The 17,981-nt window shown below is 38.1% G+C and overlaps 1 protein-coding gene across 10 annotated transcripts in view; it reads right to left on the reverse strand.

The window, feature by feature from the left end:
- MYO6 (myosin VI) overlaps positions 1–14,705 on the reverse strand; it is a gene marked incomplete at both ends in the record, with an annotated part of 84,002 nt that extends 69,297 nt beyond the window's left edge. For all 10 annotated transcript variants that reach the window (XM_084228597.1, XM_084228603.1, XM_084228601.1 and 7 more), the window contains 2 exons: positions 3,458–3,527; positions 14,589–14,705. In XM_084228597.1, the coding sequence (XP_084084723.1) occupies positions 3,458–3,527; positions 14,589–14,705 (187 nt within the window). The remainder of the gene's footprint in view (positions 1–3,457; positions 3,528–14,588) is intronic.
- Between the last annotated feature and the right edge of the window lie 3,276 nt (positions 14,706–17,981).

Consider the following 17,981-nt stretch of genomic DNA (forward strand, 5'->3'; position numbering starts at 1 on the left):
TAAAACTAAACTAGACTCCTAACTGAATCGCCTCCTCAAGTACCACAGTCTACATTCAAGTCTGATATTCAAGGCTTTGTAAAACCTGCATTCCATTGGCCTTTTCATATAATTTTCAATAATTTCCTTCAATATGGTATAATTTGCAGGCAGACTATTTATCAAACTCAAATGCCATCATACATTGGCCACCTCCTCCAGGTAGCAAAAATATGCCTATTATTTAAGGTTAGTTTACTGTTTAAAGGTTTCACACAAATGATAATTCTCATCTTCACTACCACAAACACCACCAGACCTACTTTCTTCTTTGTACTTTCTTTACAGTGCTTTAGCTCAGACTGCCAGTGTTATGATTATAAAATTGTATGTCTGTTATGTTTATAAAATTGTATGTCTCAGAAACATCTTTGAGGACTCATATCCAGAAGCAAAAAAAAAATAAAATAAAAGGAAGGAAAGGTTAAACAAACATCAAACTAAAAAGCTTCTGTACAGCAAAAGAGACAATAACCAAAATAAAGAGACAACTCATAGACTTGGGGAAAATATTTGCACTTCCTATAACCGATAAGGGATTGATATCAAAGATCTACATAGAGTTTATACTACTCAACAAAAAAACAAAGCAAACCACCCAGTCAAAAAACAGGCAGAAGAGCTAAAAAGACACTTCTCCAAAGAGGAAATGCAAATGGCCAACAGGTATATGAAAAAATGTTCAGAATCTCTTGTAACCAGAGAAATGCTAATCAAAACCACAATGAGATTCCACCTCACACCAGTGAGAATGGCTCATATTTAAAAAACTGGCAACAGGGCCTCCTGGGTGGTACAGGGGGTTGAGCGCTGCAATGTGAGGCTGTCTGCAGCCTCTGCAGTGCGGGTTCGATTCTAGGCAGGCCAAGGAGAAACCCACATGGCGCGGCAGACCTCTCCTGCCTCATCTGCTGCTCCCCTCAGCAGTGTCTTTGGTCCTCTGACTGTACCCCAGTTCTTGTATAAATAAATAAATCTTAAAAAAAATTAAACTAATTTTAAAAAGATTCCCTTGTGAAATAGTTTATATCGCATTGTCCCCTTTAAAAAAAAATACATAAAAAATAAAAAATAAACTGGCAACAACAAATGCTGGCGAGGATGTGAAGAAAAAGGAACCCTCTTGCCTTGTCCCCTTTAAAAAAAAAATACATAAAAAATAAAAAATAAACTGGCAACAACAAATGCTGGCGAAGATGTGAAGAAAAAGGAACCCTCTTGCATTGCTGGTGGGAATGCAAACTGGTCCAACTGCTATGGAAAGCAATGTGGATGTTCCTCAAATTACTAAAAATGGGTCTACCATATGACCCAGAGATTCCACTCCTAGGAATCTACCCAAAGGACACAAAACATTAATTCAAAAGGAAACCTGCACTCCTATGTTTATTGCAGCACTATTTTCAATAGCCAAGATATGGAACAACCCAATGTCCCTAAACACAAGACTGAATAAAGAAGATGTGGTATATATATACAACAGAATACTATTCAGCAATCAAAAAGATAAACTCATGCCATCCATCGCAACACAGATGGAGCTAGAAGAGATTATGCTCAATGAAATAAGTCATAATGAAAAAGAAAAATATCAGATGGTTTCACTCATAGGAGGAATATAGGAGAACCAAAGGATCAAAAAAAAAAGACAAAACTTGCAGGTAAACTATAGACCTAAGGCACACAGAAGAAAGGGGTTAAAACAGGGAGGGAAGAACACAATGGACTATGGTGATGGTTCATAAGTGATGTGGTGGTGGGTGACTTATGGGGACTACACCTGAGGGGAGAAATCAAGTATTGTACAAAAATGAACAATGTAAGAAAATAAAAAATTTTAATCAACAACAAAAAGAAAATTGTATGCCTGGTGTTAAATACAAAACCCAGATTATTGAGGATAGGATCTGCCTGATTCTTTCGCTTATTTGTTGGTTGGTTCACTCATCAAAGTTGTTTACAGGTCTACACTACATGTATGCCTAACACACAATTCAACTCCTAACCAATTCTGTCAAACAAAATTCTCTTGCTATGCCTATCTCAACAAGACTGTCCATGCTTTACACTTAGACAATGCAGCCAGTTCACCTCAGGCAAAAAGTGAAAGGCAAAATTAAATAGTGATCTCCACATATGAAACCTTTTTAATACTTGCATAGAAAACCTAGAGCTGCAAAATAGATAATAAATTTGCAATTTTTAGGGCACTATCAAATTGTAACTCATGTCTCTCCTTTCACAGACATCAAGTTTTTAATGATCACATTATTACCGTGATACAGAGAACAGGAAAGGATTTTAGAATTATGCATGAGAGACGCTCAGAAACAATGCTAAAGATACATTTGACAGAGAATAGTGTTATAATGTCAAGCCTTAAATCAAAACAACTATAAGTGATGAAACCACTTTAGCTGTATAACCTACACTCTAAACTCAACAACTAATGCTATGTTAATCATGTGGTTTCAGGAAAGGGACTTCTGGTAGGGCCATGCTACTATGTGATAAGGATAAATTAACATCCACACAGTTAATGTTGCTGTCTCCCTGGCAAAGAGGCAACAAATCCACACCAAGGCTGGAAAAATTAAAAGGTTGGACAAGAGCATCAGATGAAATAACCAGAAAGAAAATATTTTAAAATATTTAAAAAGTGATTAAAAATACTCAAAATCATTTATTATTTTAGCTATATGAGGCTACATAAACAAAAAAAATTTTGACTATAGAAAAGGATTAATTCCTTAGTTCTGAATGCCCTAGCAAGTTTCCACAGAAAAGAATTTTCTCTCTTATTTTGGATATGGTAGAATTTCATTCCTTTTTATATTGTTGTTGGACAGATTGCTGTTAAAAAAAAAAAAAAAAGCATTTTCCCATCAGACAAATCCTCCAGCAATTTTGAAAAGGAAGGGAGTGCCGCCTAATTTTTTCTCAATCTCTTTCTGGACACAATTCTTAAATACTGCCAAATACAATTACTGCTTAAGCTTGAAAAAGAAATTAATAGACGGCCTATTCACTGGATAATTTTTTTCACCAAATAAACTAAAATAGTTACACTTTAATTTTCTGAATCAAATTTTCAATTAGTACATATTGTACAGTACTATTTTAATGGTTGCTTCCTCCGCACACTGACAATAAATGTCTCCTCTCAATTCAATTTCCAAATTATTAAAACACAAATACTACTATAAAAATCATCTGATTCTAGATGAGGTTTAAAATAACTCAGCACAACAAAATCAACTCTTACACGCCGTGAAAAATATGGCGGTTACCAGAGAGGAAGCAGGAGGCATGGCAGAAATGGATAAGGGGGTAATTTCATAATGTGTATGACACTAGAACTATTTTTGTGAGACAGTTTCCTTTTCTTGGTGAGAACAATCTTTTTTCTGATACTTACAGTTATCTTCCACATCTTTTTTACTGTCCTCTTCTGCAGGAAACACTTGGTTTATGAGAGCCAAAAATGTCTAACAAACAAAAAAAAATCTCATTAGAGACTTATAAATAAGTGAGAAAAAAAAAGTTTAATTGGTTGCATACGTAAGTGCAACAATATGCTCTTCATTAAAATAAAAGATCCTATAATTTAACAAGCCAGTAAGCCAAAAACAAGATAATAATTTTACCCAAATATACCATTCACTATTAGCATGAGCATGAAACCAAAATGGGAGTCAATACAAAAGATCCTATGTTCTAATACTTAGACTAGGACAAAACAAGAAGTATATTAACACATAGGTATGCTACTTAGCCTTTTTAAAAAATAAAAAGTTTAATGTTTGCATGCAGCAACTTTGTTTTAAAAAAGGAAAAATTAACATTCAATCAATATAGCAACAGAAAAGAATACTATACACTTAATGCCATTGTTTGAATATAACACATTAAACAAAAATTCCTGTACAGAAATGCATAGAATTGTAAACAGCATCCAAAACTTTTTGGTTCACAAAAATACAGGTATCCATGAATACACGTGTACTTATTATATCACTTAAAACCTGTGGTAGAAATTCTAGAATTAAGATAGTATCTTGTAAGAGAGAAGAAATGATCTCATATTACATCCAAAGAGAATTAAATTTTACCCATGCCATCCTAACAATTATCTACAAGTTTATGTTCTTCAAACAATTAGTTAGTTACTTTCTAGTTGAAGTTTCCATCCATAAAAAACAAAACTCTAAAATAGAAAATTGTTTAGTTGTGTTAAAATAGTATTTGTAGGTCTATGCAAAAATATAGGAGAAAGTAACTGCTATAGTTTATAGAGTAAAACTCAAGCTGCTGGTACAACTGCACTTCAAAGTTGGGAAAGTTGTTATGCCCTAAAAACTCAGGAAGTTGACTATTTGGAACCTAGCATCTATGTCCTTAATGTTATAAATGTGGAAATGTTTAGAAAACATATCACTAAATGCAAACTAATCTAAAATGTACATTAAGTATATTAATGATAATGTTAAATAATCCACAATCTATAACAATGATTGTAGGAAATAATTCAGCAAATACCTGTTAATGTCATAGATCTATGTGCCACATACCTGTGGTCACATGGGTAAGGACTCCCCAGAACCCAGGAGTTAATTCTATCCCTGTAGCAGGCATGTGAAATAAAAAAGGGTCCCAGAAGGTAGGCTAATAGGGGTGAGTAGAGAAGGGGGTGGGGAGAAACATGGAGGACAGAGAGTTCCTACAATGGCAAGATTAAGAGCAAGGTGAAAAAGTCAGCAGCAAATCTTCTTCATCCCCTAAATTATCACCAGCCTTCACCTTCCCCCCTTTACCACCTACTCAGTGAGAAAGAGAAAACCTCCTTCATTTAAAGCAATTGTTTTCTCCTAGAAGGTAGAGGCTTTTATTCTCTTACCAAAAGATCACATAACAAAGCACACTGATTGCCTTACTTTAAATCTACCATACATCAAACACAGTACATCAAGCTCCAATGACAAAACAAACAGTCCCTGCAACTGAGAAGATTACGGTCTAGTAAATGGAAGAGAAAAATGTAACCAAATATCTTTAATAAAGTAGTACAGGAGGCTAAAATTTTATACCACCCTCAAAGGAAGAAGTAATCAATAGTAAACTCCATTGCATGGGAGGAGAAAGGAAAGATTGAGTATCTGTGGGAAAACTTCATAGAGAAGGTGACCTCAGTCAGTCTTGACAGATAGGTATTTGGTAAGCAAAGTGACATTCCAGGCCATTCCAGGCCATTCCAGCAATGACACAAAGCCCTAACACCACCCGGATCATGGTGAGGGCTTGATAAACATTGTGGAAGGGAAAGATGTAAGAGAACGACAGACACATTAGAATAAGCATATAGCAAGAGAATAAGGGGGACACTCTCTGTTGACAAAAGATGAGACAGCAAAGTAAACAGGGAAAAGAACATGTAGATACTTATGCCATATTTAGGGCTTTAGTCTAAAGGCCAGTCTGCTGAAAATAGAGAAACTGAAACCATTTTAGAGGTTCAACACAGATTTTTTAATTGCATTACTTTTATTGAGGTACGTTTATACACATTTACAAATATTTTTAAGAGCATAAAATATATTACAAAAGGAGGGGGCGGAGCAACATGGCGGCGAGGAGACGCTGCGAGTAAGATCTCCCATTAAAAAAAAGTTAATAGGGAGGAAAAGCGGCAGGTCCCAGTGAGAACTGGGACACGGAAGATAAACGGGTGACTCCAGCAAACTACCCGAAGAAGAAAGTGGCCATAAAAGAGGACTAGAAGGGAGGGAAGCGCAGAACCCTGCTCCCCTCCCCCGCCCACAGAGGCGGCACTCTCCAACCAGCAGAGAGGAGGAAAACAACAAACAAAAACGACCAACAAGAACAAACGACTCAGCAAGCGGGACTGTGAGTGGAAAGGAACTATTGCAGCCACCACACCCCGTGAACGGGAGCTGAGGCGAACCCTGCAGGATTCGCCACGGCGGTGAGCAAACGGCTCCAGGCGCCATTAGAGAAGAACAAAGACCCCAGGAGACGCGCACACAGCCCGGGCTGCCGGTAAGCTTGCGCGGAAAAGCTGCGCGCTGGGCGCACTTGAAAAGCAAGTGCAGATCACTGCTGCCCAGGTCCCCGCGCCTGCGACCTAGGCTTGCGGGGAGACGCGCGGAGGTCCTCACTGAGGTGAAGGTCCCTCCCTGAGTAAGCAGGAACCAGGCGCCCAGGCACGGGAGCGGGGTGCAAAAGGCGCCATTCCCGCGCCACTGAACTGGGCTACAGCCCGCGTCCTGGAACTGAGGGCTTTGAACTGAGACCCGGGGCACGAAAATTCGGGGCGTGGGTTCTCCACGATGGTGGGGCACAAGGCAGACACAGCACCCCAAAGCTGTTGAGGTGTACCCTACCATTCCTGCTCTGTTTCCTGTCCCACGGGGTTGGGGGAGGCGAAAAACAGCCCCCCAAGGACAACAGGCGAGATCTCTGGCGCCACCTAGCGACCAGGAAAAAAAAGTCACTAACACTCCATAGAACAGGAAATTTCTTAAGACTGCTTGAAAAGGGCAGAAGGCTTCTGGAGGACCCAGTGGCCAGCCGGGAAGTTATTCCACGCCAGGCCCCTTCTGACCAGCAGTCTGAGCCCACAGAGGGAGCAGGCACCCACGTCCGGGGCAGACCGGGTGCACAGAAGAGTGTGCCTGAAACCGGAGGCGCAGGGACTGCATCCCGCTTCGCCATTTGAGAACAGGGACATTTCTTCAGTAAAAACTGCCTAAAACCAGCAGAAAGCTCCCCCCGAAGACAGAGATGGCTCCTGGAAGAGCCAGAGGGGAGCGGAGAAGTTCACCCAAGATGCCAGTCAGTCCGAGCAACACAGTGTCCCAACACATACGACAAATTAGAAAACAGACAGTAGGGAGTAGAAGAACCACACGAAACCTAACAACTCCTCAGGAAAGAAGCACACCACAAAAAGAAAACCACTCCCCAGATTGCAACGACAGCAACTTGGAAGAACTTCTGAGCCTTCCAGAAAGAGAATTTAAAATTGCCATGATTAAAAAAGTGATAGATCAGAAGAAGGAAATTGAGTCCCTAAAGAGGGAAAACAATGGTCAGAAGAATGAAATTGAGTCCCTAAAGAGGGAAGTAAAAGAAATGCAGGAGATCAAAGAATTAATGGAGGAACTAAAGAACTCCGGGAAAAGCAAGGAAAGCAGAATAGATGAAATGGAAGAACGAATAAGTTCTCTTGAAGACACAGAAATAAAAAGAACCAAAACAGAAAAGGAAAGAGAAGTACGAAGGAAAAAGAATGAAGAAAGACTTCGCGAACTATCTGACTCCATGAGGAAAGGAAATATAAGAGTTATAGGAATTCCAGAAGGAGAGGAGAGAGATGTAGGAACAGAGAAAATATTCCAGGAGATAATTGAAGAGAACTTCCCAAATGCGAAGAAGGAGCTGAAAATTGATATACAAGAAGCAAGAAGAACACCAAACTTCCACGACGAAAGGAAAAACACAGCAAGACACATAATAGTAAAGCTCCCAAGAATCCAGGACAAGGAAAAAATAATGACGCTGACAAGAGGGAAGAAACAGATAACATTCAAAGGAAAACCAATCAGGCTGACATCAGACTTCTCTGAAGAAACACTACGGGCAAGGAGAGAATGGAGGGACATAGTCAACAGACTCCAAGAAAACAGATGCCAACCAAAAATACTCTATCCCGCAAAGCTCTCTTTCCTCCATGAAGAAAGAATATGGAGCTTCCCAGACAAAGAGAAACTCCGGAATTTCATTACGAATAAACCCCCACTCCAAAAAATACTACAAGGAATCCTAAAGCCAGAACCTCAGAGGGATGAATAACAACGAAAGAAGACCAAAAAAAAAAAAAAAGTTATTAAAAGAATAAAATCAAAGGAAAGACAAACATAATGGCAAATACAGATGCTAACATATCAATATTAACTCTAAATGTAAATGGACTAAACTCTTCAATAAAAAGACACAGAGTTGCAGCCTGGATTAAGAAACAAAACCCAACCTTTTGCTGTCTCCAGGAAACACATTTAGCTACAAAAGATAAAAATAGGCTCAAAGTCAAAGGATGGAAAACAATCCTACAAGCAAATGGGCCAAAAAAGAAAGCAGGAACAGCTATACTTATATCAGATAAAACAGATTTCAAACTCAAAAAGATAAAAAGAGACCCCAATGGTCACTACATTATGATCAAGGGGACAATACTTCAAGAAGAAATAACACTCATTAACATATACTCACCAAACGAAGGAGCACCAAAATATATCAGACAACTGTTGTCCTCTCTGAAAACAGACATCAGAGAAAACACATACGTAGTGGGAGACTTCAACACACCACTATCAACAATGGATAGATCAACAAGACAAAAAATAAGTAAAGAAACTAAAGCTCTAAATAAGGACCTAGGGCATTTGGGCCTAACAGACATCTATAGAACACTAAACCCAAAAAAAATGGAGTACACATTTTTCTCAAGCGCACTCAGATCATTCTCCAGGATCGATCACATACTGGGGCACAAGACAAACATCAACAGATACACCAAGATTGAAATCATACCAACCATCTTTTCTGACCACGAAGGCATCAAACTAGAAATAAATCATAAAAAGAAGGCAAGGAACTATCCTACCTCATGGAGATTAAAAGCCACACTACTGGAAGACCACTGGACTAATGAGGAGATCAAAGAAGAAATTAAAAAATTCTTTGAATTGAATGACAAGGAGGACACCAATATCCTAAATGTATGGGATGCAGCAAAAGCAGTAATAAGAGGAAAATATATAGCAATAGAAGCTCACATCAAAAAACAAGAAAGAACTCAAAGAAACAACCTAATCTCGAAGCTCAAAGATCTAGAAAAAGAACAACAAAAAAACCCCAAAACCAGTAGAAGAAAAGAAATAATAAAAACCAAAGCAGAAATAAATGAAATTGAAACTAAAAAAACAATCCAAAAGATCAATGAAACCAAGAGCTGGTTCTTTGAAAAAATCAATAAAATAGACAAACCCCTAGCCAGGCTCACAAAGGAAAAAAGGGAGAAAGCACAAATACACAGGATCATAAATAAAAGAGGAGAAATCACAACGGACACAGCAGAAATCAAAAGAATAATCAGTAACTACTATGAACAGTTATATGGAAACAAGTTCAACAATCTAGAGGAGATGGACAAATTCCTACAACTCTACAATCACCCAAAGCTAGATAAAGAAGAAATAGAACACCTAAACAGACCAATTACAAGCAGCGAAATTGAAATGGTAATTAAAAACCTCCCCAAAAACAAAAGCCCAGGACCTGATGGATTTACAAATGAATTCTACCAAACATTCAGAGACGAATTAGTGCCTATCCTTCACAAACTCTTCCAAAAAATTGAGAAGGAAGGGACAATACCAAACACGTTCTATGAAGCCAATATAATACCAAAACCGAATAAGGACAACACAAAAAAGGAAAACTATAGGCCAATCTCCCTAATGAACACTGATGCAAAAATCCTCAATAAAATTTTAGCTATCAGAATCCAACAATGTATCCATAAGATAATTCACCACCACCAAGTTGGATTCATTCCAGGGGCACAAGGATGGTTTAACATCCGAAAATCAATCAACGTTATCCAACACATCAACAAAAAGAAATATAAAAACCATATGATAATATCAATAGATGCTGAGAAAGCTTTCGACAAAGTGCAACACCCATTCATGATAAAAGCTCTTGAAATTCTTGGGATACAAGGAACATACCTCAACATCATAAAGGCCATCTATGACAAGCCAACAGCCAGTATCATTCTCAATGGTGAAAAGCTGAAAGCAATTCCATTAAGATCTGGAACAAGACAAGGATGTCCACTCTCACCACTGCTTTTCCATATAATACTGGAAGTCCTAGCCAGGGCAATAAGACAAGAGAAAGACATCCAAGGAATCCAAATAGGAAAAGAAGAAGTCAAACTATCACTATTTGCAGATGATATGATAATATACATAGAGAACCCCAAAATCTCCACAGAAAAACTAATTCAACTCATCAATCAATTCAGTAAAGTGGCAGGATGCAAAATCAACACGCAAAAGTCAGTAGCCTTCCTATACACAAACAATAAATCTGAAGAAGAAGAAATCAAAAAAACCACCCCTTTTATTATCAAAACAAAAAAAATCAAATATTTGGGAATAAATCTAACAAAAGAGGTAAAGGACCTATACAAAGAAAACTATAAAACACTGTTAAAAGAAATAGAAGAAGACACAAAGAAATGGAAAGACATCCCCTGCTCATGGATTGGAAGTATAAACATTATTAAAATGGCCATCCTACCAAAAGCAATATACAGATTCAATGCTATTCCAATCAAAATCTCAATGGCATTCTTCAAAGAAATAGAACAATTATTGATGAAATTCATATGGAATCACAAAAAACCCCGAATAGCCAAAGCTCTACTGAAAAAAAAAAGAAGGAAATGGAGGCATCACACTCCCAGACTTCAAACTATATTACAAAGCCATAATCATCAAAACTGCATGGTATTGGAACAAGAACAGACATACAGACCAATGGAATCGAATAGAAAATCCAGAAATAAACCCACAGATTTATGGTCAACTAATCTTTGACAAAGGAGCAAAGACTATGCATTGGAGCAAAGAAAGTTTGTTCAATAAATGGTGCTGGGAAAACTGGGTCGCTACATGCAAAAGAATGAAGCTGGACCACTACCTCACACCATACACAAAAATCAACTCAAAATGGATTAAAGAACTAGACATAAGACCTGAAACCATAAAATACATAGAAGGAAATATAGGCGAAACACTACGGGATTTGCACGTCAAAGACATCTTTACAGACACATCACCCAAAGCAGTGATAGTGAAGGCAAAGATAAACAGCTGGGACTACATCAAATTAAAGAGCTTCTGCACAGCAAAAGAGACAATAACAAAAACAAAGAGAAACCCCACCAACTGGGAGAACATTTTTGCACCCAACACTAATGATAAAGGACTGATCACAAAAATCTGCAAAGAGCTGATGAGACTCAGCAACAACAATGAAAATAATCCAGTCAAAAAATGGGCAGAAGAGCTAAAAAGAAACTTCTCTGATGAGGAAATGCAAATGGCCAACAGACATATGAAAAAATGTTCAACATCACTTGTAATCAGGGAAATGCAAATCAAAACTACCATGAGATACCATCTCACACCAGTGAGATTGGCACATATTAAAAAAACTAGCAACAACAAATGTTGGCGAGGGTGTGGAGAAAAAGGAACTCTTCTGCACTGTTGGTGGGAGTGCAAACTGGTCCAACCACTATGGAGAGCTGTGTGGAGATTTCTGGACCTACTAAACATAGAGCTTCCATATGATCCAGCAATTCCACTCCTAGGTATTTACCCAAAGGACACAGAAACATCAATTCCAAAGAGCACCTGCACCCCTATGTTTATAGCAGCACTGTTTACAATAGCTAAGCTTTGGAAACAACCCAAATGCCCAAAAATAGATGACTGGATCAAGAAGATGTGGTACATATATACCATGGAATATTACTCAGCATTCAAAAAAGATAAACACATGCAATTTGCAGCAACATGGATGGCGCTGGAAGGGATCATGCTCAGCGAAATAAGCCAAAAAGAAAAAGAAAAATACCAGATGGTCTCACTCATAGCAGGAATCTAGAAAACTTAAATAAGGGACCAGGAAAATGAATATAAGAAAGTGAAAATCAAAATCAACAAAAAACTATGAACCAGAGACACTTTTTGGGGGGTGGGGGGCGGGAGGGGAAGGATTAGGGTCAGAATGGGGCATTTGCAGTTGTATGGGGGAATATAAAAATAAAATTTAATATTAAAAAAATATATATATTACAAAATATCCACACAATTGGTAAGACTGTTTCATTTATGAATATGTACACACACAACACACATACTTGTTGACATGTAAAATTTATTTCTTATATATATACACACACATATTACATACATACCTAATGCAATGGCTCATTTTAACCATGTGGTTATTATGACACTACAATTTATAAAGACCCCACACAGAAAGGGAGAGAGGGAAAATTAAGATTAAAAGCAATTCCTGAGAAACTAATTCTCAAAAACAAGAATTTTGTGGGAAAAAACTCAGACTTTAGCTACAGAATTATCTACAGATCCACAAGAAGATGTGGTATATATACACAATGGAATACTACTCAGCAATCAAAAAGATAAACTCATGCCATTCACAGCAACATGAATGGAGCTAGAAAGGATTATGCTCAGTGAAATAAGGTCAGAAGGAAAAAAAAGAAAAAGGCACTTGAGAAACAGCAGGTTTAAGAACTGCTCTGAACTTCTTTTTTATTCCTAAAAGTAATGGAAAATCTCCCATGTGAAATGTGCCCTTCCCGTATTAGGAAGAAGGAAGACATTCAGTATTGTCACCAGAGAAAGGGAATGAGGTGGAGAGAAATATGTACCAACAGACCTTGTTAAAACTAATCCTATTTTCCCAAACTAATTCTCCATAATTTACTGCCCCTAGCTCAAACCCTTTGGTTTTATCAATTATTCACAAATATATTGCTTCTTTGTCTAAACGGTATAAAAGTAATCTGTTCCCATTGCACTTTGGGTCATCATTCTCCTCTAAGGGCTTTCGATTATACACAAAAATTTAACAGGGTGTATGCTTTTCTACTGTGAATCTGAATTATGTCAGTTTAATTCTTAGACATAGCCAGAGACCCAAAGGTGTACAGGAAAATTTTTCCTCCCCAACTTCAAATACATAAAAATAACTAAGCATGTTATTTTAAATTTTTTTCCATATTTTTTAACATATATCACTGTAAGAACAGATAGGAGTTTGTTAATAAGAGGAAAAACTAGAAACACTTCGACTTTTATTTTCTGAGGGTTCCTTTAACTGGCCTCCTCTAACATGGCACATTATATATTATGCATTTAGGTTCCTGGGTTGTTTACAGTAACAGAATAGTTTTCTCTGTGAAAAGACCTCATGAGAGATTCACCTTGTTTTTCTAAGGTTCCCAGAAGGATGGCAGTCATATGGCATTAGTTAACCATGTATCAGTAGAATATAAATAATTCATGAACATTCACAGTCTAAAGTAAACAGAAATGACCTCAACAAATTTAATTTAGTCACAAAAGCTGTTTAGCAGGAATATTTATTAAATTGAAAATTGTGAAGACCTTACACAAAAACAGACTTTTATAATCCCCATAAAGACTGAAAAAACTCCAGGTCATTTTTACCCCAAAACCCACATTTTATAAAACTGTCTATATGTAGATCTGTTTTACATGTATGTAAAAGGAAACAGATAATCTGTGTACAATATTAAAGTATAACTTAATGCTTTAAAAACTATATCATAAGAAAAAAATTGAAAGATATTAGTATCTTTACTAATAGAAATATATTTACTCCAATCCCATGCTAATAAATTTATGGAAATAAAGCTTTTTTAAAAAGAATTATCCAGAAACTAGCACAAAAATCAAAATTTGGTAACTAATTCCATTCACTTTTCATATTTTCACTTTGTAATATGTTGAGTGTGGGTCTGCAAGACTTAAGCAGCCTGTTTAGCCACTATTTTTGTTACCCGTAGTTCTGCATTCCTATGTAAGGTCAGAACTGCCCAGTCAATCAGTTATAGAAGCTCAACCTTACAAGGTGCCTTTCTAATCAATCAAGAGCAGAAATCTCAATCACCCTGGGAAAGGTATGCATCACAAGGTATGACCAGGAACGCCTGCCCACGGGGAGTGATTGACTGATGAATAACAAGGGACCCCAGAAGCAGATCAGTGGAATGCCTTGTTGATAAGATTGGAACCATGGCCGGGGGCCTGGAGTATGGTTTCAATTACAACACTTGGTCATCAAGCAGGTAAGAATTATCTGGTCAGCAAACTCATGTCCCCCTGAAGCCCTAGATGACATAAACACATTTTAGTTTCACCCATCTTTTTCTCTTTGTCCTCCTACTCCACATAATAGGAGTAGGATGATGTATGATTAAGAATTAAAAGGCCAGGATCTTGCTTTTCTAGCAGCATCCTGCATGGCGTAGCCTGCTCCACAACTCCATGTATCAGTGTGGTACTGCCAATGCAACAGTTGAGTATCATAAACATTAATAACTTCAGTAAAAGTATAAGGAATAAAAATGTTATATGTTTATATTTTATCATATAGTTACTTCCTCTTAAGAATGTGATCATGAAAGGCTCCCTAAATAGTCTCATTTTATCACAGGACATCATTTTTTCCCAAGGACATATACTTATTTAATCAAATCACTCGGCAGAAAATTAAGATTCACTTACCAGAAAACTACTTTTCCATAAAATATGTTAGAGATATCTACTTCATTAAGAAAGGAGATACCAATAAAAAGAAAGCAAATTTTGACATCTTTCTGCAAAACTTACCTTGCCTTTTTGATTCAATGGTTCAATTGTTAAGCTGTCAGGGCCAATATCCACAATATTGCCCATCTGAAATCCATCTGTAGGATGAGAAGCCCAAACGGGCTTTCCATCTTCCATTTTTGAAGGGAGCTATCCAGTATACCTGTTTCAAAGGAATAAAAGTAACATGAATAACTTTGGAAATAAAAAACAGTTAACATATTTTTTAAAGTTAACATGTAAATAGCACAACTCACAGAAACACATCTACTTCAGCTGCAGGTAATCAACACTCTTCTCCCATCTTGTTGACCCCTGCCAGCCATTATTTACTTTTAGATAGGGACCCAGCATACACTCCTCTTCTCCTTCCTACAGTAGTCACTGCAGTAGAGCACAACACCAGAGCAGTACAGAAATAGAAGTGTTTCCCTATTGTCCCATTGTTAATTTATAACAGCATTTCCTTTTAATAAAGTATTGAGTTCTGAGTTGCATAGTAAGTTAAGCAGCTGTCCTAAGAATATTGTTACTGTCAAAATAAGAGTTGAACAGAAAGCCATTTTAGATGGGGAGGTGTAAAGGCAGGAACGGACACAGTGCAGGTTTTCTGATCCCATGCAGACCTGGTAAAGGAGGAGTCAGAGTCCTCAGTGGTTTTATGTTGTTTTTTTTTAAAAGATTTATTTATTTATTTATACAAGCACTGGGTACAGTCAGAAGCACGGGAGGGTGAAAGAATTCACCAGAGCCAGAGTGGGGAGCAGAGCAGGCAGAAGGACCGAAGTACAGCGGGCACAGCAGGAGAGGTCTGCGTGCCATGTGGGACCCTCCTCTGGTGGCTGGGGATTGAACCGGCGCTGCAGAGGCTGCGGGCAGCTTCGCAACCCAGCGCTCAACCGCTGCGCCACTGGGGAGGCCCCCTCAGTGGTTTCTGCAGGTCTTTTACTGGGATGACCAGGTACATGGCAGGCAGGGGTGCTGGGGGGCCGGGAGGCTGGCAGGCCTCCCAGCCCCCAGCAGGTCTTCATTCTATCTGGGCTCTCCAGCCTTCTCTCGGCTTCTGCTGCTTCTTTCTCGGCTTCTCTTTCGGCTTCTCCTAGGCTTCTGCTGGCGACCCCATGATGCCGCCCTTAAAAGCCCAGTCTCAGCCCAGGTGAATCCCATCTGCCTATGCCCACACCCTATTCCAGGTGCCCGCCATCAGGCATGCATTCAGGACCACAAGGATCCATCATCTATCCTGATGGCAGGAGGGCAGAAAAGCCTGACATTTTTCCTTACCCTACAGGAGGGTAAAAAGTAGAAAGATGAGGCATTACTTCTTCTGGAATACTTTCCCTGAAAATCTGAGGCCGCAGAGCTGCCTCACCTATGGACTCCCTATACTAATCCTCACAGCATCATTCAATATAGTTGTTTTTATTGTTTTCTTAATTTTTACTGAGGTAAAACTTACACATAGTGAAATTTATAAATCCTAAATACACAAGTTGATGAATTTATACAAATGGAGATATCAATATAATAAATATCCCAATTAGCATAGAGAACATTTCCATCACCCCAGAAAGTTCCCTCATGCCTCCCTCTTGTCAATTCCTATCCTCAAAACCATCCACTCATCTGTTTTCTATCATTATAGATTAGTTTTTGCCTATTCTTCAACTTTATATAAATGAAGAATAGTATATGTATACTATTGTGTCTGGTTTCTTTCATTTGACAAAATGGTTTTGCTATTCACCCATGTTACTGTGTACACTGCCCACTGAATGACTTCACACCACCAGTTTACCTGCCTTCCTGTTGATGAACATTGGAATTGTTTCCAATTTTGCTTAATGTGAATTCTAATCTACTTTTTCAAGTATTCCTATAAGGTGTCTTTCATACTAGGCATTCTCAAATTTAACACTTACAATTATGCTATTGAGAATATCTGAAGGGGCCATGACATGTAAAATACTTGATTTTAATGAACCTGGATGCTATGAGACTAACCTGTAACAGTGAATCAGTAAGTGAGTGGTTCCAGATGTTCTAGTTTCAGCATCGCAATGGAAATTTATTTTTCACACTTATCTATACTAAAAGAGTTGATACATGTACCATACATCATTTCTTGTATAGCATTCTCAAAACTGGAATTCCTCATCTGGAGTCTCTAAGGTCTAGTCTCTCATAAAAGTCAAAGACATCTGGCATACAATTCAATCAAAAAGCCACTACAGTCATGCTTACAAAGGGCTTGTTGGTTAATGCCTTCCATGCCATGACTAACATGATAGGATTTGCTTTCCCCATCCAACAAATGCTATTAAGCTTAAGTATATCCAAGTTAATAAATTAAATGAGGATTCTTCATTGAAATAGCAGCAAATGTTATTAGGATTAAGTATAATCTGAGCTAAGGCATTAAATGAGGATTTTCCATTGAAATGAATCACTTACGTTACCACACCTACATCTACACACTTTCCCTAGATAATCATAGCCAGTCCCAGTGGCTTTAAAAACCATTATATGTGTGTGATACCCAAATTTATTTCTCCAGCCCAGAACATCTCTCAGTTCCCAGTATGTACTTACCTCCTAGATATCCAACCATGAATATATCTAATAGATGTTACATTGGTAGTATTATGCCCCACCACCTAGCCTGTTCTTTCTCCTACCAGTAAAGGCACCAACAACATTCAGTTCAAATCAAACCTGCAGTCATGCTCAATTCCCCAGCTTTTCCCAAATCCGTATCACTCCCTACTAATCTTGTTTCCTCAAGTGAGTATTTCAAATCCACCCACTTTTTTGCATTTTCTCTCCCATTCTAGTTAAAATCAATATAGCTTTTTACTAGGACTTCAGTATTTAGCCAGCATCCCTGTTTTTACCCTTGACAGTCTGCACAGAAAACCAAAAATCTTATTAAAAGGATTAGTCCTCTCGGTGTCTCCAAAGCACAACACAGAGGTGGCCACTCAATATTTACTGAAATAAATGGTGAAATGTTCACACAGATTGAGAAGAATAAAAGGTTTTGGTGGACTAGAAAATGTGGAAAGTTCTTAAAACCTAGGTTAGAAAGTATAAGCTCCACTACTGTCTGACTCTTAAGCAGTTTACTTTATCACCCTGATCATCATCTTGACCCTTACTCATATAGAACTGTTATGAAAATTAAACGACATAAAACTGAGATCATCTTTCTAACAACACCAAAAAGAGACCATGTAAGGGCCGGACTGACCACAGTGCAGGTTTTCTGATCCCATGCAGACTGGGTAAAGGAGGAGTCAGAGTCCTCGGTAGTTTTGCAGGTTTTTTATTGGGGTTCACCAGGCATATGGCAGGCAGGGGTGCTGGCTGGGAGGTTGGCAGGCTGGGAGGCCTCCCAGCCCCCAGCAAGTCTTC

Source organism: Talpa europaea (genome assembly GCF_964194135.1).
Source record: "Talpa europaea genome assembly, chromosome: 2".
Lineage (NCBI taxonomy): Eukaryota > Metazoa > Chordata > Mammalia > Eulipotyphla > Talpidae > Talpa > Talpa europaea.